Raw genomic sequence first — 23,015 nt, forward strand, 5'->3', positions numbered from 1 at the left:
TATATTGTAATGGAATTTAAATTCCAAGAAATGAATAAAAAAATTCTTCACTTTTGGATTTTTCATGAGTTATCAGTTTCAGAGAATCTATCTGTTTTGTCACCATTCTAGACTATTTGAACTTTGGGCTTTAGTAGTAGTGCATTTGAGTGACATGCCTTTTTTTTTTTTTGAACAAAAGGGCGACATGCCTATTTATTTAAAATTAAGCAAAAAATTTACAAATAGCTAGTATTGTATCATGCATTTTCACATTCTTTGCTTGAATTTTCAAAACATATGTACAACACAAATATTTGTCCAAAAAAAATGTACAATACAAATATGTAGATGAAATATATTTTAAATCTAAGATCTAAAGGAAAAAAAAAAAGAAAAAAAAAACTTAAGTTAAAAAATATCCACAAAATTTTTACCGGCTTTTAATTTCTATAAAACATATTCTTACATATTAAAAAATATATATGTACTAAGTTCAGTTTTAGAAAATTGCCCTAAAATAGAAAATACAGCAACACACACAATACAATAGTTTTTTTTCTTTTGGTTTAAACATAAAAGTAGTTTTCCTTTTATAAAACCTTTATAAATAGGAAAACGATTATTCTACATGTTTGTAAACTCTTTTTCTACATTGGCTAAGTAACTAAACAAGGACCTCTATTTTTTTCTTTTTACATAAAAAATAACTATATAAATATAATAGTGTAAACTAATTTTTGCAAGGATCTTAACTGTGCTTGTTCATATGTATACTTTTAGCTATTTTGAGAAATGAGAACGTACAAGAAATAGAGAAAAGATATCATAAATTATGTCACTATATATATAACTCTAATCCATCACTATAGAAGCATATATGATTAACAAAATAAGTCATGCAAATTTTCATATGGATATAAAATATTATTGGTAATAACTTATTGATGAAATGGCGCACGGTAAAATAATTTTTACATACGTAATTATTGGAAAGTATCGATTTTATAAATTCATTACATTTTTCCAACATTTCCAACACTTTTAAGACAAAAATATCCATCTTTAAATTTTCGGTTGGTCGTCAGCGATAACATGCATATGTATTCACCACTAAATAACAATTATATATTTAGGCTATTTACAACTTATTGATGTACTGGAAGTCTGGAACCAGCCTTTTAAACATCTAGTAACTAATACAATTTGATAGTAAATTATTGGTAAGTCATCGGTAATTTACATTGATAATTGGTGATGAATTATTATCTATGTAAACAAATCTATAATAATTCAACTATAAGATGAAAAATCCGTAAGATCAGTTTGAATTAAAATTTTATTGGCAAGTTAATTAACGTGCAGAATAGCATATCTTTAATCAATTATAGGATAACCACACACTGATAGTCTGATACACATCAGCACCTTAATGGTAGACGAAGATCATTTTTCTAATTAACTTAAAAATATATAAATTGATTGGACGACATACCTAAGATCTCGATTTAGCCACCCATGTCAGCATGTGTCCTTTGGGAAAGATTAGGGATACGTGTTCGATTAAATTATTTACATTATTTTGATATTTTCATTTGAGCTGATATTTTTAAATGTAAGTCCAACATTATAAAATTAATTAACTACATGATTAGCCACATGGATAATCCCACTTTAAGCGCTGTACTTGTATTTATGTACTTTACGAGCTTCATTTAAGTCAATAAGACAAACGAAGTTATTGGAAAGTTCAATAATTTATTTTTTTTATAATCCATTACATGATTTCATATTTATCATTTTATCTTACTAATTAAACTGGCATTGGGTAGACAGTTGAATGAATGAAAATGAAAAAAAAGTATTGTCTTTCATGGTATTACAGTATACAGTAAAACCTCTATAAATTAATAAAGTTGGGACCGTGAAATTTTATTAATTTATAGAGATTTTAATTTATCGATAAATTAATAGACTTTCCTAATTTGGTAAAAATATATTAAAAACATGATTTAATCTGTATAACTAATATTTTATAAAATCAATTACAATGAAAATAACAATTACCATGCTTTGAAGATAGCATTCAAAGATTTTTTATATAGTAAAAATATTAAAAATAAACTCTAATAAAAATTAATGAGTAGATATATACATATATTTAGATAATTTTATATAATTATTAATTTATATTATTGATGGGATCATATATTTACAAAGGAGTTTCAAAAAAATTATTATTTTATTATATTATCGAATAGTGTCCAAAATTACACTAGTCCCAACTTGGGACCAGATAAATTTATTAATTTATAGAGATTATTAATTTACCGAGTATTAATTTATAGAGGTTCTACTGTATTGCAAATGAGCTCTATATAGAAGCAAACCAATTTATACCACCATTTAAATGTTCTATTCTAGAAACATTTTAATTAAATTCAGGTTAACAAAACCAAAATCGATGAACGTTAACTAACAATAATCACATAACAATCCAAAATAACTAATTAAAATCTTTCCTCTATTTTACAAAAAAAAATGTTATTTCGAGACATTTTCACACAAACTAAAAAATATTACATACATATATGTTCTTATTTAATAAGTAATTAATGATTTAAATTCAAAAAAAATACATTTAAGTTAAAGGTAAATTAGAAAATTAATATAAAGATTACATTAAATATATAAAAGGACATTTGTTTGTAAAACAGATGGAGTAGTATATTTACATTATTTAGAGCTATAGAAAGGTTGAAAACGTTTGCTATTTCTTGTCGTTTGCATGTCAATTTTATATTATGTGATTAGAGATTATAGGAATTGTATATGCATTTATCTTTAACAAAAACACATTAATGACCAATATTTGCTTTCTACTTGACAATCCCCAAAAATAAATTCACGTATAACACAAACTTATTTTGAGTGTGCCATCTTAATACCATCGCTGAAAACTGTTGAATGTTTTACAAAACATCCGCGTTAGGGTTGTTTTGGGGGACGATTGCAAAATTAGACCCCTGATCTGAGTCAATTGCAAAATTAGACCTCTCTTTTTCTCTCTCCAACATTTGCCACTTTCTCCCTACTAAATCCTCTGGCATTCCATGTATTAACAGAAATGCCATTATTTCTGATTTATTTGAATTTCTGGCGAAAATGTTTATTACCCGTATATCCTCATCTTCTTCTTTTATTTATGGTTGTGCCACCGACATCAATTTTCCAACCACCATTAACAACCAAATTTGAAGCTCTTAATGCTTCAACAACCCAAATTTGTGAGCTTAAATAACACCCAATGCTATGAGAACTACATTTTCTTCCATCTCCCCTCCATTTTATCTAAAAAATTGAAAGTTCGTTAATCTTGTTATATCTCGTGAACAAGGAAAATTGGCGCTGTATTTCTTCAGTGGTGACTAAATACGACGTCCTCGGTGCTTGACATTGCGAAACAACCATCGATAAGGTTATTTTCCGGTCGATTTCGTGTGTTTCTTAGTTATTTTCTCGAAATTAGACTTCATTTCTTAGTCCAACCGTCATAATATCATGTAAAGTCTACTATGTGGTCAGTTTTGCAATTTAAAATTTATCGAGTTTCGAGCCCGTAGACTAAAATTCCAGTCTCCTTAATTTCATTTGAAAACAAAAAAATATAGTGTAGACTGCATTAAAATACTTATAACCGATACCTCGTTTGCAGTCTACTAAGGTGTATTTTTGCAATTGACCAAATTATTGACTTCATAGTGAAGACTGCTACGATAAGTCTTCTTATAATAATAAACGAGTAGACTTCCATAGTGACTATTTTTGCAATTGACCAAACTATTTAAGCATTGACCGTAATATTAATATATTTAAAATATATTGAAATAATTAGTTGACTGCAAAAGAAGTCTACTTTCTTAAAAATGCAATTGTTGGTCAATTGCAAAAATGTCCAAGGCAGACTGCAAACGAAGTCATCACTAATGTAGACTTCATACGAAGTCTACTTGGCAAAAGTCAAACTTGGTCAATTGCAAAACTAACCACGACGAAGTTTACTTTTTCTGGTTGACGGATAGTTAAAGTCTACTTTAAAGTCAATGGGTTGGTCAATTGCAAAAATAACCATAGTCGACTATATTTGAAGTTAACTTGTTGAACTTTCCGTTGAAGTCTACTTTGTTTTATCTATTTAATTGCAAAACTAACCAAAAAATTAACAAAGGAAGACAACAAAAGAAGTCTACCGATTATGGTAGACTTCATTCGCAGTCTGCTTTGAAAAATTGTAATTGCAAAAATAGACCCCAAGAAATAGACTTCATTTGTAGTTTACTTTTTATAGTCTTTTTTATGTCTACTTGTTGATGTGAACATGAAGTCAGCCTTATTTGAAAACCAATTTATTGCAAATTGGTGAATATTTTTAAGCTTTTCTTGATGTATTATTTGATATATGTTATTTACTTGCCTCTGTATGATTTTGACATGAATCCATATTATACATATGGAGAAATCAAGTTTTTGGTTTTCATAGGCAGTTAGGGTATAAAGGTAGACTAATTTGGGAAGTCTATGTGTTGGAGTTATCTGTGAAGTCCGCATAAATCAAATAGTGTTTATTGCAAATTGGTGAATAATTTTTAAGCTTTTCTTGATGTATTATTTGATATATGTTATTTACTTGCCTCTGTATGATTTTGACATGAATCCATATTATACATATGGAGAAATCAAGTTTTTGGTTTTCATAGGCAGTTAGGGTATAAAGGTAGACTAATTTGGGAAGTCTATGTGTTGGAGTTATCTGTGAAGTCCGCATAAATCAAATAGTGTTTATTGCAAATTGGTGAATAATTTTTAAGCTTTTCTTGATGTATTATTTGATATATGTTATTTACTTGCCTCTGTATGATTTTGACATGAATCCATATTATACATATGGAGAAATCAAGTTTTTGGTTTTCATAGGCAGTTAGGGTATAAAGGTAGACTAATTTGGGAAGTCTATGTGTTGGAGTTATCTGTGAAGTCTGCATAAATCAAATAGTGTTTATTGCAAATTGGTGCATAATTTTTAAGATTTTCTTGATGTATTATTTGATATATGTTATTTACTTGCCTCTGTATGATTTTGACATGAATCCATATTATACATATGGAGAAATCAAGTTTTTGGTTTTCATAGGCAGTTAGGGTATAAAGGTAGACTAATTTGGGAAGTCTATGTGTTGGAGTTATCTGTGAAGTCCGCATAAATCAAATAGTGTTTATTGCAAATTGGTGCATAATTTTTAAGATTTTCTTGATGTATTATTTGATATATGTTATTTACTTGCCTCTGTATGATTTTGACATGAATCCATATTATACATATGGAGAAATCAAGTTTTTGGTTTTCATAGGCAGTTAGGGTATAAAGGTAGACTAATTTGGGAAGTCTATGTGTTGGAGTTATCTGTGAAGTCCGCATAAATCAAATAGTGTTTATTGCAAATTGGTACATTGTTCTTATTGATTTTGTACCTCATTTGTTTTGTATCGATTATGTTTTTGCCTCTGTATATTTTTTTCATGATAATATATTATACTTTTGGATCAATCATGTTTTTGGTTTTGTTAGGCATCTAGGTTATTGATTTAAGACTTCTACGGGTAGTCAGCTGTGTAATGAGTATTTGACTTGCTGCTTACTCTTTCAGGTAAATGTCGCAAATACCTGTTGTTTTCGGAGTATGGGTGACGAGAAATGGTTCTTGGCATTTTGATATGGATGGACGCAAAGGTGGGAGAATGTTTTTTTTGCGACACGGTTGTACATACGCTGATCTTCTTGAAATGGCTGTAGAAGATTATCAGATTGACAAAGAAACAGAGATGGTTCAGTTATCGTATCCCTTAACAGAGATGATGCTTCAGCAATTGCCCCAAGATACCCCTCCTGTCTATGTCACAAATGATAGATCAGTTCAGAACTTGATAGATTTTAGTAGTAAGAATGTTGTTCGCCTTTGCGTCTCTACGCGATGCATGGATGGACAGCCGGTTAAGGAATGTGTTAATGATATAAAAAACTCTCGTTCTGAAGACGATGGGGACGATGGGGACGATGGGGACGATGGTGACGATCTAGATCCAAGTGCGGATGAATGTGTAGAAGAATGTCAAGAAGCTCTCCATGATACTACAGATGAGAAGCCAAAAGATGTTGACGATATGGATTTCGATTACAGTGAGTACGGGAAATTTGAAGATGACGATAACGATGGAGATGACCTGGATGTAGATGCTGAAGAAGGGATACCGTTTGTTGGTGGTACTCATGGACAGTTAAATAATCCTTGGAAAGACCAATTGAAAGTAGGTCAATGCTTTCCATGCAAACATGATGTCATAACAGAGGTGCGTTTGACTGCTATTATGTTAAAATTCTCTTTCAAACTTAAGAAGTCCACAAAGACTCGGTTGGTGGCAATATGCTCTGTGCCAGGATGCACGTGGAGGGTCGTCGCCAGTGTGAAGAATGATCCAACCACTTTTTGGGTCACCAAATATCTGAACGTGCATACATGTTCTATTGTGGACCGCCTAGCTCACCGTAAGCGTTCCACCACCAAATATATTGGGCAGCTTTTTGTAGACCGGGTAGGAATAGTAGATGGTATTGTCCCACAACATATCCAAGATTCAATGAGGACAATGTTCGGCATGACATTGGATTACACAACTTCGTACAGGGCTTTACAGCATGCACTGGAATATGTGAGAGGAAACGCCGAATCTGGATACACGAATTTGCCTTCTTGTCTTAGGAAAATAGAGCAGTCAAACCCGGGAAGTGTCGTTGACCTTGTTGTTGATGACGAGCATAGGTTTAAGTACCTTTTCCTATCTTTCGATGCTTCAATCCGTGGTTTCAATTACGTGAGGCGAGTTATTGTGGTTGATGGGACCCATCTCACTGGAAAGTATGAAGGTGTATTGCTAGTCGCTTGCGCACAGGATGGTAACTTTCAGATATTTCCCTTGGCTTTTGGAATTGTCGACTCGGAGTGTGATGCTTCATGGGATTGGTTTTTCACCAAATTAAGTGAGTGTATCTCAGATGAACATCCACTGGTAGTAGTTTCGGATAGGTGCAGTTCAATAGCTAAAGCATGTCGCAATGTTCTTCCGTGGGCAACACGAGGGATATGTTACTACCATCTCCAACAAAACATAATTACTAATTTCCGTGGGAAGCATCTGATGTACTTGGTGAAAGGGGCAGCATATGCGCATACGCTTGATGATTACAACCGCAACATGGCTTCTCTTACTAACGTAAATCCGGCTCTTGCAGCGTACTTGATTGAGGCAGATCCAGCTTTATGGTCTCGGGTTTACTGTCCAGGAGATAGATACAACATCAAGACTAGCAACATTGCGGAATCTATCAACTCCATGATAAAGAAGGCCAAAGGTTATCCCATCACATATCTCATTGAGTTTATTACGAAAAAGCTAGGTAGGTGGTATTGGAAAAGACGAGAGGATGCACTTAGTCTGACAACCACCTTTAGCCGGGGTGTTGAGTTCTTATTGGCCGTAAGGGAGCACTACGCAGATATGATGACGATAGAACGCATTGATGGTTGGCGTTTTTACGTTAGGGGTGGGCAACGTGACTGCTTGGTTGACTTGGAAGCAAAAACATGTTCATGCGGAGTGTTTGATGTTGAGAAAATACCATGTTCACATGCAATTAAAGCTGTCAAGTCAAGTGGATTGCATATGTCTACCATAGTCGAAGCTTACTATAGAAAAGATTATGTCTATGCGTCATACGCGGCTAACATCATGCCCAATGTCGACCACGATCCAATTGGGCCAGATATCCGATGTGTACCTCCCATACCGAAGCGGAAGCCTGGTAGACAAAAAAAGTCTCGTTGGCTAACATGGCTAGAACTGTCACGTAAAAAGGGGAGCAAGCCGAGGAAGTCACATAAGCAGTATGCATGTTCAAAATGCAGACAGCCTGGACATACTCGACCACATTGTGTAAGTAACAATCCCACTTGATACATTTTTAACGTTTTGTAAATGATCGTCGGTCAAATCTAACAACTATTTTTCAGGTTGCTGAAGAGGTCGAGTAGAAGTTGACTTCTCGATGAAGTCATCTAAAATTTCATTGTTGCAAAAATTTGTCTTTGTACTCGACATTTTAAAATTATTAAAGACTAGTACTTTAGCTCCTCTTCTCTTCTTAACCAAACACTACCACAGCCACTATCAGCTAGAGAACAATGAGTCAAATTTCGGGGTCAATTTCTGATACAAATTCGCAAACACAAATTACTGGTCCAATCTGCAACCACTGCGGTAGATCAACGATTATTGTTAAATCATGGACAGATGCAAATCCCGGAAGAAATTTCTTCAGATGCACTGTTCATGGGTTTTCTCGTTGGTCAGACGCAGAACCATCACGTGGTTGGCAAAGGCGGAGCTTATTGGATGCGCGGGATGAGATCCGTCGGCAGAGAGAAGAAATCAAGGTGCTTCAAGAATCTATAAGAGAAATGAAAGAACAAGTGTACAACGATCTGGTGAACACCGGGGTGGTTACCACATATGTTGAAGACAATAAGAGAGAAAATGATATACTGGCATCCAATGAAAGGGAAAAAATGCTTCGACAATTCATTCTTCTCTCTTGGATAGGTTTCATTGTTGTCATCGCAATGTGTATTGGGATATGTGCGAAGTCTCTCAGTTAACTTCAGTCAGATGTCTATTATCCTTTCTATGTACGATAATGTTTCAAGTCTGCATTCATTGTACCCTTACGCTATCTCTATGTTCGTTGTACCTATTCGCTATCTCTACATTCATTGCATCGTTGCATACAATCTGAAAGGTGAGCATATGGTGAACCAGTCTGGAAGCCCATTCAAATTGGAGACGGTTGAACTGTAAGAAGACACCCAGTCGAGATTGATAGATCTCGTCCCATTCATCCGGCTCCAGAGCTTTGTAGAGTTCATCAAACAGCTTCGTATCGTTGCTGTAATAGCCGATGCTTTTTAGAGGAAGAGGCTCATCACCTTTCGTGTAAAACCTCCGAGGAAATTCTGGTTTACTCTCATCCATTCTGCAAGATAAGATTAAAAAAATAATATTGAGAAAGCGGAAGAGTAATCCAACAAGAGAAGGCTACTATCGAATTGCAGACAAAAGTCAAACATTCAGATTGATCGAAGAGAACAGTAGGGATGATAAGCGGCGGAGAAAAGCGGCAGAGTTCGTCAGAATCGGCGGAGATAAACGGCAGAGAAAAGCGGAAGCGATGAGTTTCCTTACGAGTAAAAATTAGAGATAACTATCATAGTTATCTCCGTTTTTAAGTCATAAAATTAAAAATATTTAAAATAATCCCGGTTTTATAAAACCAAAACCGTTTAATTAGAATCAGAACCGGAAAACTATGAAGAATTTGTAAAGAAACCAATTAAAACCGGATCCCGCGCTTCGTTAAATTAAAAAATAAAAATATTGCCGCCAACTAACGTCAAATCAATTAATACCTTGTAATGATTATGTTGACGACTTCTCTCGCAGACTTCTCCACGGGAAACTGAACCGTCTGCAAATACATCAAATCAAATTAATTTTTGTACTAATATGCTGAAGACTTATTAAGTAGACTTCTTTCTGGGGAAACTAAAACGTACTTTAAACTGCAAATCCATCAAATCAAATTAATTTTTGTACTAATATGCTGAAGACTTATCAAGTAGACTTCTTATTCGGGAAACTAAAACGTACTTTAAACTGCAAATCCATCAAATCAAATTAATTTTTGTACTAATATGCTGAAGACTTATCAAGTAGACTTCTTATTGGGGAAACTAAAACGTACTTTAAACTGCAAATCCATCAAATCAAATTAATTTTTGTACTAATATGCTGAAGACTTCTTAAGTAGACTTCTTACTGGGGAAACTAAAACGTGCTTTAAAGGAGTAAATAATGCATCAAATCAAATTAATTTTAGTACTAATGTGCTGAAAACTGATCAAGTAAACTATGATGGCTGGGAAAACTATGATATCAAGTAAAAAGTGATATGATGTAGAACGTATTTAAGAACAAAACAAACGTGAATGAATTGTAGTGATATAGAGAAAATTTCAATTACCCAACCGTGATCTGTCTCCAATTAAGCGTCGTCGTCCGAGACTTCCAAAACGAACTACGTAATATTTTTTCAAAGAGAGAAGAAATGATTTACTGATAACTTTTTTGGTTGCAGTTTTAAAATAATCAAAAGGCCCCGGGCTGGTTTATATATACGAGACGAAACGGTTACAATGAACAGTTACATTATTAATAACACAAACCGTCACGTCGTAAATCATTAACGCATAGACTACGTCGATTGACTTCTTAATGTATACGGGAGAAGTCTACTAAATAGGTCACGTAATGAAGTCAACGATTCGTCTAAATATTACAGAAACAGAGAAGCAAGTTCACAGATTACAGACATAAATACGCCATTCAAACAAACGGCCACGATAAAGAGAGGTTCACAAATTTTGAATGAAAGATCTACGAAGCAAAAGAGATTAATACAACAATTAAGATTATACCGGCGATAAAGACATTCTCGACCACCCCGCGTACCCGACGAATTAACAGACGTAATTCCTTCATCTGATCTTTCACCTTCTCTAGCTCCTGCTGAACCCATAGCATTTCATCATTTTCCTTGATGGCTGTAATAGAATCCCTTTGGTCATCAAGTCCACCTCTCATTGCTTGAAGTTCTTGCATTATAGCCTCATCCCACCATTTCATAATATGGTCCTCTCCATCCTATACCGTATCATAGAAGTAAATATACCATAAGAATATTATATATACTCAAATAATAATTATACCAAACGAATAAACCATCATAAAATCTAACAACCTCATGGTTATTGCATCCAAAGAAAATCTTTCCAGGATTGTCGGCTGTGGTGGAACATTTCATAACGGTTTCCCTTCCGCATAAACATCTGTCAGGAATTCCAACTGTCAGGCCAGTGAAGTTTACTTCGGGTGGACCTTCACTCCATACTTGCAAAGAACTAGAAGATGGCTGAGTGTAGCTGTAAAACCCCATATCTGTGTGCAAAATGAACAAAAAACTATGAGAACATATATATTTTCGAACAAAATTAGCTAAAGCGTTACAAAAGCAAATAGCCGACTTCCTATGATGAGAATACTTATCTGAGATCTCCTTCAGTTTCGAAGACGATAAATGATGAGGATAGAATTTGAATTTTAGAGAGCAACAATATCGGAATTTTAGAGAGAGAAATTGTGGAGAGAGAGAAAGCACATACAAACTAGGGTTCACCTACAGAAAGAAGTATTTATATGGTTACCGCCACCGGTTAGGTTAGATTGGTACGCATTCGGTTAGGTTCATCTATCGGTTTGGTTAAATTGTCGGTGAGCTTAAAATAATATAATATTACTAGTTGATGGCATAAGAAAGTCAACCACGAATATTCTACGGAGAAGTCTACTTAAGCAAACCCTAAATCAAATAATTTTAACCTAATCAGCCTTACCTCCCTTAGTTTTACTAGTTTATATGTGTAAATTTATTTTATTACAATGCAGGAAGTCTATGAGGTTATTATTTGGTCAAACGGTTAACCAGATTATTTTTAATAATTTTTAAAATTAACATTTAACCGAACATTAAGGAGTAGACTTATTTTGAAGTCAACCTCGAAGAGTCTACGGAGAAGTCTACTTAAGCAAACCCTAAATCAAATAATTTTAACCTAATCAGCCTTACCTCCCTTAATTTTACTAGTTTATATGTAATTTATTTTATTACAATGCAGGAAGTCTATGAGGTTATTATTTGGTCAAACGGTTAACCAGATTATTTTTAATAATTTTTAAAATTAACATTTAACCGAACATTAAGGAGTAGACTTATTTTGAAGTCAACCTCGAAGAGTCTACGGAGAAGTCTACTTAAGCAAACCCTAAATCAAATAATTTTAACCTAATCAGCCTTACCTCCCTTAATTTTACTAGTTTATATGTAATTTATTTTATTACAATGCAGGAAGTCTATGAGGTTATTATTTGGTCAAACGGTTAACCAGATTATTTTTAATAATTTTTAAAATTAACATTTAACCGAACATTAAGGAGTAGACTTATTTTGAAGTCAACCTCGAAGAGTCTACGGAGAAGTCTACTTAAGCAAACCCTAAATCAAATAATTTTAACCTAATCAGCCTTACCTCCCTTAATTTTACTAGTTTATATGTAAATTTATTTTATTACAATGCAGGAAGTCTATGAGGTTATTATTTGGTCAAACAGTTAACCAAATTATTTTTAATAATTTTTAAAATTAACATTTAACCGAACATTAAGGAGTAGACTTATTTTGAAGTCAACCTCGAAGAGTCTACGGAGAAGTCTACTTAAGCAAACCCTAAATCAAATAATTTTAACCTAATCAGCCTTACCTCCCTTAATTTTACTAGTTTATATGTAAATTTATTTTATTACAATGCAGGAAGTCTATGAGGTTATTATTTGGTCAAACAGTTAACCAAATTATTTTTAATAATTTTTAAAATTAACATTTAACCGAACATTAAGGAGTAGACTTATTTTGAAGTCTCCCCTTTGACGTCAATTTGAAATCAAGCTTAAAGATATCTATTGCAGACTTCATCGGGTTAAATCTGTCATTTTGGCTTCTGTTTTTTGTTTGGTCGTGAGGGGGTCAACTGTAATTTCAGCACCCTTAGTGGTTATGTTTCTTGAAAAACGAATATAGGGTCTACGTTCTCTTTTAAATGCAAATAAAGGTACTAAAAATGCAATTGTCCCTTATTTTGGTATTGCAAATATCAATTCATATTTTTGTCCTAAATAAATACGTTCACTGATCCATATTTATCTACAAAGACCCCGCAGTTAATTTTTTTTTGTTCGAACTGGATATTCTAATCAGTTTTTATATTACAATCCTCACTGTTCACAAACTCAAATTATGGTCATCATTTAGAAGGTGGATACCAAAAAAACTGCTAGACTTTAATGGTAAACTACTTTTGTTCTACGCTCTACTACGTATTAAAAAGGATAGTTTGTTTTCTTAATAATATTCAAAAGAGAAATTTCTAGTTTCTAGAGCTTGAGCTTGTTGACTACGGCCCTAATATCGTACTGATACATAATTATACGATTTATGCATCCCAACAAAAATAGTTACAACAAGTAAAAATAAGTATACGATTAGAAAAATCCAATTAGTAACTAATAATTCTATATGAATCTAACTACGTCATCAGTTGATCAGTTTTTGAGGATATACCTTTGAAGATTCTCCTTGTATAATGGTTAATAATTCCCTCCTTTATTGTTTGTATGTCTCCATAATTAAGAACATGAAATTTTCATTTGCTATTTTCAAATATCGTCATAAATGCCACTGTTTTACGTCCATTGTTTACTCGATAATTATTTGTTGTATTATACTCGATTTTGATGGTTTTATAAAAGTATATATGAAGCTGAACAATATGTGAGAGCTATGTTGTCATGACAGTTGTTCCATGAATGATTTCGTTAGCCATTGATTAGGTTGACCAGAGACAAATGTTGCATTTTGTTCAAAATAAATACTTTATGATAATTAGGGTCCTAATATTAGTATCACTGATAAATTAATTGATGATTTCATCACATACTACTAAACTAGTCTTTTCTTTTCTTTCTAAGTATTTCGTAAGAAAAATTATCTCTTGAACTAAAAAAAAAAATTTGGGTTAAACCTTTTTTTTTTGGATAATGGAATGGTACCGACTAGCTATATATTCTCTTCTTTTTTGATCAAGTACCTATTTTCTTTTTAAAGTATATATTTTTCCATTCTACTCTTTAGAGGTTCTTTAATTCAATCCTATCTACTATGAACACTAAATAATTACTAAAGTACAAATAACTTATATTGTTAATCATGGAAAGAAATTAAATAAAGATGAAAATGCACATGCTCGTTAAAACGGAAAATTATTAACATTATATGAAAAAAAGAGTAGAAAATTCTGTACTTCCTCCAAGTCGTATCCTACATATCGAATCACATACAATGTGTCATTAAGAGAATGGCAGGCTGGATTTTGTTATCATAAAGTATGTTTATTTGATGAATAAGTATGATTAATAAAAATACAGGAGGGATCCACGTGCACATAGATTTTATTAATACAACGTGAGGTTTCTTTTTATATATAAAAGTTTCTTCTTGTTTTGGCATTCTTATCTTTGTTTTGGCTTCCTAGCTAATTCGTTTATTTTAGTGATATGAACAAAAAACACATAAATTTATCCAAACCTTTCTTTTTGTGGGGTTAGCAGGTTACCATATGGACTAATATTCATGCAATACACACACTTAATTGTCCACTCTTTTACGTTAATCGAGAAGTTACATATACATTTCAATGAATACACTCTAGATCAATCAACCATGGTACAAAATACTATAATCCAAAGTGTATAAGTCATTAGGCCAGTAATGCTTTCTCTGAAAAAAAACCAATGAGGGGACCATTACGTATATATTAGTATCGTTTTAAGTTTATAAAATTTGATTCACATGGCTAATCATATAACAATTATAGTGTATATATGTAAATACTTATATAATTAATAGTTTAGATTAATGTGAATGGTCCAAATATTTTTATTTCTTTCTGTAGTTATTGTCATTAAGATCATTTATAGTTTCTCGATTCCATTTATGAAGATTTCTCGCCTTCTCTACTTATACATGTTTCCGCATAATTAATCTCATTTTTTTAAAATGAAAATTTTCTTGTATGACTTATTAGTTTCTATAATTCCTTAAATTACTAGCTGTTCAACAGATTCGATTTAGTGATCCAAAATAGATACTTCGATTTACTGCAATTATGTTTTTTAAAAACATTAATTTACTAAATTAAATAAAATTGTTCAAGTTGCATTTATCATTTTAGACAACCCGCATTGGTTACTCAAGTTGACATTTCTAAGTCTTTCGAGTTTCGACCAATAGAATATGTTGGGAAATCTACTAGTACTTGGTTAATCACATTAATGTTCGAGTACAGGTTTCTAGAATTAGTCCCTCAATGATGGGAATCTCAATCCTTACACTTGCAATTGGACATAAACTTAGATATGTTAATGTATCTTGATGATAATAAAGGAAAGCATTTTACTACTGTCCTACATAATAACACTAGAAACTACTACATGATGTAGATCTTCACTAAGTAGGCTCATTCTATATTTGTCAACGAAACATTAAAATTAGAAGATGACTCTAATGTTGGTTGCCCAAACGGGAAGATAGGAGTTTACAAAAGATATTTCAGAAACTAAAGATCTCGAAGAACGAGCAAGACAATCTGCCCTTACATTTGACATATGTGGTATTCTAGTAAGAGTGAAAGAGGAGAAGGATGATCTGAGCAAGCTGAAATCGTCCAGCAGATTGGAGAAGGCGGGCCATTCGTCTGGGGACTGCACCATCACAACTAGCTCAGCACTGTCCGTCTCATAATTTTGACAGTCAACACCAGCCGCCAGAAGAGGCTCCATAGCCCAAACCAAAGCTTGTAACTCCGAGTGTAGGGGTGAAGGACTTCGTCTATGGCATCTTGCTCCCAAGACTAACGTCGTATCCTCACTATTGCAGTACCACCAACCCAAGTCCATAAAAGGATCTGAACCCTTCCAGGATCCATCAACCGAACATCGGAAAGAATGTTCCTGAGCTTCCCTGGTTGATGAAAGATACATGACTCCCGCGGAGAAGGACTTGACCTCCTCCCACAACAATTTATCATTAACCGCCTTATTAATAACATCGATTGGCTCTGCCTCTGTACCCTGGAAAACATTTTTATTCATATTCTTCCAAATTGACCATAAAATCCAAGGTAGTCGGAAACCTATATCCGAAACACCTAATTAGGATGATGTCAACCAGAAAATAAATCTAAATTCGAATACATTGAGCCATAAGGGAAACCATCAAAAATTATTAATACCGGAGACAAATCCCAGATTCTACGCGAACGAGGACACTCAAAAAGAGCATGCTTTATTGTTTAAATCGCAGAATCACATCGTTTACAGAGGGTATCACGCCAGACATCCCGATGAGCAAGCCGTTCCAACACAGGGAGAATACTGGAAGCTATATATATATTTTTTTTAATGTTGTAATTGTACACAAATACTTTATTTGCTTCATAATAAGTGTCATTTTAGATATATTTCCTTGTATTATAAAGAGTGTCACTTTACAATTCAATTTTTTTTACACTATATTTTCTAATTTATCTCTTAACTGCAAAGCTCAGTTTCATTTAATTCAAATCATTAGTCATTTAATAAATAAAGGCAACTATGTATAATCTTATATTCCCCCTGTTTCATAAAGAGTGTCATTCTACACTATTTTTTTTTGTTTCACAAAGAATGTCACTTTACATTTTCAATGTAACTTTTTTACATCAAATTTATTATTTTACTTTTAACCCAAAGCTCTTTTTACTAAACTTAAATAATTAACTACTCATTAATTAAGGGTATATTTGTATAATTCTAATTTTTCTTAATTTATGTGCCATGTATCAAAATGACACTCTTTATAAAACAGATGGGAGAGTATTTATTAAATTTGTGTGATTGTGTCAAAATTACACTTTTTGTTAAGTATTATATGTATATATACATATTCACGAGTATATTTGTATGTATTCATTCTTTCCGAAGAAATGATTTTTATGTTTTCCAGAAACTGGCATATACACTAGATGGAAAGAGAAATAGCTAATGGAAAATTGTAAGTAATATCCAGTTTTTTTTCTTTTTACATTCTCTTGATATTAATTAGTTTGGGTTGAGGGTCGACTAAATTAAAAACAGTTAGAGACCAAAATGATTTTGTAATCCATATTTCTTCATTCCATTACACATAATATAACCATGAACTGAACAAGATAGCCGAAATTTTGGTATAGAACGTGGCTAGCAAAAACTCTTATGAAAAGAATGAGAAGAGACATGTGGTTTGTCCTTTTCTGGCTTGACACTTGCGCGTGGACCAACAAAATCTCTCCTCAACCTTCTCTTTTTTACTTGTTCGACTCAGGGCGGCTCAACACTTGCGAAAAAAACAAATGATGGGCCCTGTTCAGGGCGGCTCAACAGTTGAACAAGGTCCATCATTTGTTTTTAAAAGAAATATATTATGCCCCTAAAAATACAATACTATGTTTTTGTTGGTTCATAAAATATATTGTAAACAAGTGTCCTGATTTTTGCGTATAGCGGGTATTTAAGTATTTATTAAACATCCACGACAGATTAGTCTAAATTACAATCAAAACTGTTTTAGACTACATATATTAAAAGTTTAAGCGTTCGAATGTTGCAGAACTACTCGGACCCTAAATTTACAATAGTGCATATAGTTAAATTTACGAATAGGGAGAAAATAAGATATTTATCCATATCAAAAAAGTTGATTATAAAAGAAAATTAATTGTTGAACTGCGCCAGATTGTTATCCGTCGTAAAACCGAAGAACATGAATTTCGCTATGATAGCATAAGTGAACTTTTACATATATTATAGGTAACTTTTTTCCCCCGACAGTAATTACAAGCTTAAACAACCTCATGATCGACATGAATTAATGATGTGTAGTTTATGTTTGTTTTTTTCGATTGCTTTGGACTTTTGGTAGAGAGACTATAGTGCATATATTCTACAAATGCGACGTTGGTAGAGATCGAATAGGAAACAAATACTTTTCTATATGGACTCTAGCTAGCTAGATTTTAGTTTATACATTCCGTTCAATGTATTTATTACAAGAACTACGTGATTCCCATGCATATCTATATCCATGTACATGATTTAAATATAATTTGAGAAATCAATGTCAAAGAAAGACAGATAAACACGTACAAGTTCGTATGAATGTGTTAGTAAAAGAGGGCTTTATACGTGCACATGGACGATCCCTTATAAACCGGACTTCATACTTTCTCCAACTTACTTCACTTTAAATGCATCTTCGGATCTCTCCATTATACACATCATTACTTTCACTGTATGAATAAATTTGAAAGTAACACACTAATACTTTAGCATATAATTAAAGTATTAAACTTTAAGATGTTAATATATTTAGTTATCAACGGTATTATATTACAAGGAAAATAAATCAAACATGAGACATGATAGGATGGAGTTCAAGGAGAGTTTAATATATATTTAATAAGAAAATTTAAGATATTCGCTCTGATTACTTATTGTTTCTATACATCCTAGTGTAAATGAAATTCAACCTAAACAAGCATAATGTTATTTGTGAAGGATTCAACACTTGGCTATATATACGAACACAAAACATCGTTTATATCATCATCATACGGAAATGCGAAACATCATTTATGTCATCATCATCATTTTTGTCATCATCTCTCTACAAAGATTCAATTATTTTATACATTTTCCTATTAAAAATAAATTAAATATTAAACTAGATTGAGATTACCTTGATTGATGGAGCTAACTAATAATTTATGAGAAAAAGAAAAAAAGACTAAACATTAAAAGCAACATAACGGTGTGAAACATGCATGCACAATATCTTTAGAAGAGATGGCCTTAATTTGAAATCTATGCATGTGTCTCTTGACTCTTAAGAATTTGAAGTACTTTCGGGTGCGTACTTCCCCTGCGTTAGTTATATATTTTACTACGAAGTTTCAGTACTTGTCTAATCCTTTCTTTTTATATAATACGTCTAACCTCTAGATAAGGGATTTGTAGTTTGAAAGCATCTGATAACTAATTTTTTTTTTATAAAAAAATACTACTATTATATCTAAAATAGATATGCGAATTAATGAGAGGTTATAGAACTCAACTCATATATAAATGAAAATTATTTTATTTTTTTATATAAGCTAGATGCTTATTTCTTTGGTGTATACAAAATCATGGAAGAAAGATTATGTAAATAAATAAGTTCTAGGGAAAACAACAAAACATCAAGCCCAATAATTCCTAAAGCCTGTTAATTGGTAATTGATGATACATTAGAGTAAGTATTTGCCGAACATAACATGCTCACAAACCCATTAATTGGTGATATTGTTTTATAGATCGTTGTGAATTTGTGATGTTTAACATTAACAATTGAAACGGTATTCAAAACTTGGGTAACTAACTATTGATGATTAACATTAATAATTTAATACTGACCAAATAAAAGCTGGGGTGTTTCAGTAAGGCTAGAAATTCTTCGGGGGCCATGCATGTCGAAATTCATTGGTACACTAGCTATAAAATCCACAAAAATCTCGAGAGGGTTGAAAAGAAGGAACACAAAGAACCACAAAAATCATGAAATTCTCCAAAAGCAAACCTAAAAAAAATGTTTTCAAGTTTGTTTGATTCACGTCATTGAATTTATAACCGCGGGATACGGGGTAAATTTCAAGAGAATATTTGGAATGTTACTACCTAACAAGTTGAAAAAGGTTATACTAATATGAGATTATGATTGGATGATCTATGAGATGGTACACAAAAACATTGTATCGAAAGAGAAATTTCTCATTTGTGGGGATGCTGAACCTTGAAAACGCTTTTACCATGTATATCCCAATTTTTTATGTGAATTTACTGAGAACCTCTTCTTCGGAGTATATACTTAGTTATATGATCAATCCATATAAGAAGCATTGTAGAAATTTTATTGTGTGGCCCGTCATCATCACGCCTTATACTTTTTCTCTAACAACTTACATGTCTTATGCTTAACATGTGATACATTAAAACACAGTTATGCCCGTAAGTCGTAACGCAATTTTGGACACCAAATTTAAAACCTTGATCAGAGATTTGGTTATCAAAGTTCAAAGGTCCTTGATGGTTCTCAGCTTCTCATATTAAATCCATCAATTCATTAGCCTAAGTTAAAGAATTAAAGTATTCTCCCACTTAAAGATTATAGAAACTCGGAATATACCACTTTTCCTTTGTTCGGTCCCAACCATGGAGTCATGGTATCATATGGTTCGAAAGTTGTCTAATAAATCACCAAAAAAAAAAAAATCCAGCCCATCCACCAAAGACTTGATCTTGACAAAGAGGATAATCATAAACCAAGCCAAACCCACGTGATAGGCCCAAACCATGATGTTCATCACTAGATTCATCGTGACATAGGCTTTGTTCGTTTTCAAGTCTCTTAATGAGCGACTGCGACAGAAAAATAGGCAAAAGCAGCTCATACTAATGTGAAGAGGAGTCGCTGCCGGTGTGAAAAAGAGTCGCTACATTGTTCAGATGAACTGCCGCAACGATCGCTAGAAAATCCGGCGACTTCTCTCTCCCCCTGCGACACTTTTTCTCTCTCCCTGCGACACGTCTGCGTTTTCCTCTTAGCCTTTCCGTTATCGTTTTTTTTTAATTGCCTGTTATCACCACCGTTTTAAGTTGTCGCCGTCGCTGTTTCAGCGACTTGAAAACGAACAGGCCCATAATCTTGTGTTCTATTTTTCACATTTGTCGTTTGTCAATCAACTTAAGTCAATATTATGTATTTAATTAATATACATTATGACGCTTGAGTAGGATATAGGCTTGCTTAGAGCAATCCCATTGCACATACTATATGGGTATGTCTTTTATTTGTTTACTAATATAATCAAAAAAAAATAAAGTTTTAATCTTAATATATCTGAGACACAGATCTCTCTGTTTTTGATACTCAGAGACACGACACGTGTCATTATTTTATTGGTTACTTTTTTTTTTTTTTTTTTTTTTAAAATCTTTTCTTCCTTTCCTTCGCTTCTCTCTATCGAAAGGATGAAATCAAAACCATCGAACCTTTGATCGTTTTCCAGAAACCTATGAACAATACTTGCAAATAATGACAAATTGTCTCAACCTCTTCCCATGAATCGATTTATCAAAAGGGAATCAAAATCAAGGAGAACGAACCAATTGAAGTTCTGATAGCAGCAGAAGACACTGTAGGTAAGCAAAGAAAACATCTTCTGGGAATTGGGTTACGGAGAAAAGATGGTTCCTTTAATAGATTTGATGTCTCTGTTCTAAGATGACATGAAGATTTAATTCTCTCTATCTGTTTTGTTTGTTTGCTTCTTCAACCATAAAGTATAATTTTTTGTGTTTGTATTTTACTCTTGAAAAGCTTAAGTCTCCCTGCGTCAGGCTTTGATGATTTCTTTTTTTATGTCCAGGTAAGAAAGCTAGCAAACTCGGGTAAGATAGCTGACCACTCTAAACAGAGATCTTTGTGGTTAAACTTCCTAGTGTGTTCAATGGTTGGTTTTAAAGGTATGATGTTGTATCTGCTTCTTTCTGCGTTTTCGGTTTCAGAATTTGTCAAAGGGTTTTGAGTTTTGGATGATCGGAGGTTACTCTGATCTGAACGAACCGTGACAAAATCATTTTCTTACAATACATTCTGATGGCAGCTGATCAATGTTCAAATCTATCAAATTTATATTCGACTTTTTATAATTGTTAGTTAGAAGCTTGTTTTTGGGGCTAAAGAATTAGCGTATTATGTTTGAAAAATTGTCCTGAGGGTTTGAACATTGTGATTCTGAGAAACTATGAGAAGTCATATAATCTGTTCTCTCTTATGATTCATGCTCTGCAAATCTTGCTCAAAGGGCCTTTTTAGCTCCTGACGCTTGTTTTATGTGATGGAATAAACTGTGATATGGATAATGGATCTATGAGCTACCAGCCTACCAAGACTATGCTAGATTCTGGTCTGGACATAAGTTGCTATTGATGTGTGCTGTGGATAGGAATTAGTGACTCTGTTATCTGAAGGAATCATTGAAGTCGTCACTATTAAGATCTCATTTAGTTGCACCTTCTTACTTTCATTTTGATTTTGATATGAGTTTGTGACCATCCCCAAATATGCATGGAATTCTGAAAATGCTTTGGTTTAGTAATGTTTTTTTTTTCTGTCTTTAACACTGCAATACTCGCATCTTACATAAAGTTTGTTTCAAGGACTATGAAGCTGTCTCTGCCTTTTGGATTGCTCTTTTGCAGGCTGCAATTATTCCGCCGAGCCATACATGGTTGGTGAGTAAAATGAGCCTGTTGTTTTCACTATTGCTTATTGTATGTAGCGTTTTCATTTGTGATTTGGTGATGATGATAGGTTTGCGTACGGCTGTTCATAAGGATTATTTTAGAGTTGTGAACTCGAGGGATTTCTCTTTCTTTTCTAAGGCAAAAAATCATAGATATGTGAGTTGAGTATGAAGTTACAGAGAGATATTGGTTCTTGAAGTTGCATCAATGGCCAGATATTGTTTGTCTAATCGTTTTAGGAAAACTCAAAAATTCACATAGAAAGTGTCTATGTGAATTCACAGCATTTTCTTGTGGAAGCAGATGCTGCCGAGAGGGCAATAGAGGTACGTACGTGTTTTGGACCTGGACCATTTTGTATGACTCGTGGTTCAAGTTGATCTCTTGAGATGCCATAGTTGCACAACTGTTAGATTGATTTTTGATAATGTCGGCATGAATCTTATCCAGGCGTCTCCTGTATGGATTGATGGGCGAAGACTTCAAGTGCTGAAGAAGTTTAATAGGGTAGTGGGGAATCGAAACTGAACCTGACTCGTTATGTAGATATAGGCTGGACTGGAAGCTACATACACTCATATTACTATTATGTTTAACTGAGTTTATTGGAGAAAAGATTCATAAAAGGCTAGTATTGATTTGCTATTTGAGATGCTTTGGCTTTGTTCGTGTTCTTCAAGAAGCCTGAAGTGTGTGTGAGTGTGTGTTGAATCTGTATCATTGAAGTTCACTCATCTCAAAAAACCCAATCCCATTTTTATTGTTGACATTGCTTTCTTGTT

The 23,015-nt window shown here is 33.1% G+C and overlaps 4 protein-coding genes across 11 annotated transcripts; 3 read left to right on the forward strand and 1 right to left on the reverse strand.

Annotated features, from left to right (window-relative positions):
• Positions 1–5,688: 5,688 nt before the first annotated feature.
• LOC147944665 (uncharacterized) lies at positions 5,689–8,046 on the forward strand. Its single transcript, XM_087512676.1, has one exon. It carries the CDS (start codon positions 5,689–5,691, stop codon positions 8,044–8,046), a length of 2,358 nt encoding a protein of 785 aa, XP_087368802.1.
• A 227-nt stretch (positions 8,047–8,273) lies between these two features.
• Positions 8,274–8,747, forward strand: LOC147944666 (uncharacterized). Its single transcript, XM_087512678.1, has one exon. The coding sequence runs from the start codon at positions 8,274–8,276 to the stop codon at positions 8,745–8,747; it is 474 nt and encodes a 157-aa protein (XP_087368804.1).
• Positions 8,748–15,363: 6,616 nt separating this feature from the next.
• LOC147944667 (uncharacterized) lies at positions 15,364–15,966 on the reverse strand. Its single transcript, XM_087512679.1, has one exon. It carries the CDS (start codon positions 15,964–15,966, stop codon positions 15,364–15,366), a length of 603 nt encoding a protein of 200 aa, XP_087368805.1.
• A 4,970-nt stretch (positions 15,967–20,936) lies between these two features.
• LOC104787568 (uncharacterized) lies at positions 20,937–23,002 on the forward strand. 8 transcript variants are annotated; one of them, XM_010513171.2, is made up of 6 exons: positions 20,937–21,126; positions 21,354–21,450; positions 22,147–22,217; positions 22,301–22,389; positions 22,473–22,559; positions 22,684–23,002. In XM_010513171.2, the coding sequence occupies exons 3-6, from the start codon at positions 22,151–22,153 to the stop codon at positions 22,759–22,761; spliced, it is 321 nt and encodes a 106-aa protein (XP_010511473.1). In that variant the 5' UTR covers positions 20,937–21,126; positions 21,354–21,450; positions 22,147–22,150; the 3' UTR covers positions 22,762–23,002. The 8 variants fall into 8 exon arrangements, with proteins under 8 accessions (XP_010511473.1, XP_019101570.1, XP_087307135.1 ...); XM_087451009.1 differs by having other exon boundaries at positions 20,947–21,126; positions 22,147–22,221; XM_087451010.1 differs by having other exon boundaries at positions 20,990–21,126; positions 21,354–21,375; positions 22,147–22,221.
• Positions 23,003–23,015: the final 13 nt, after the last annotated feature.

The sequence above is a fragment of the Camelina sativa genome, chromosome 5 (genome assembly GCF_030686135.1).
Source record: "Camelina sativa cultivar CO46 ecotype springtype chromosome 5, ASM3068613v1".
Taxonomy (NCBI): Eukaryota; Viridiplantae; Streptophyta; class Magnoliopsida; order Brassicales; family Brassicaceae; genus Camelina; species Camelina sativa.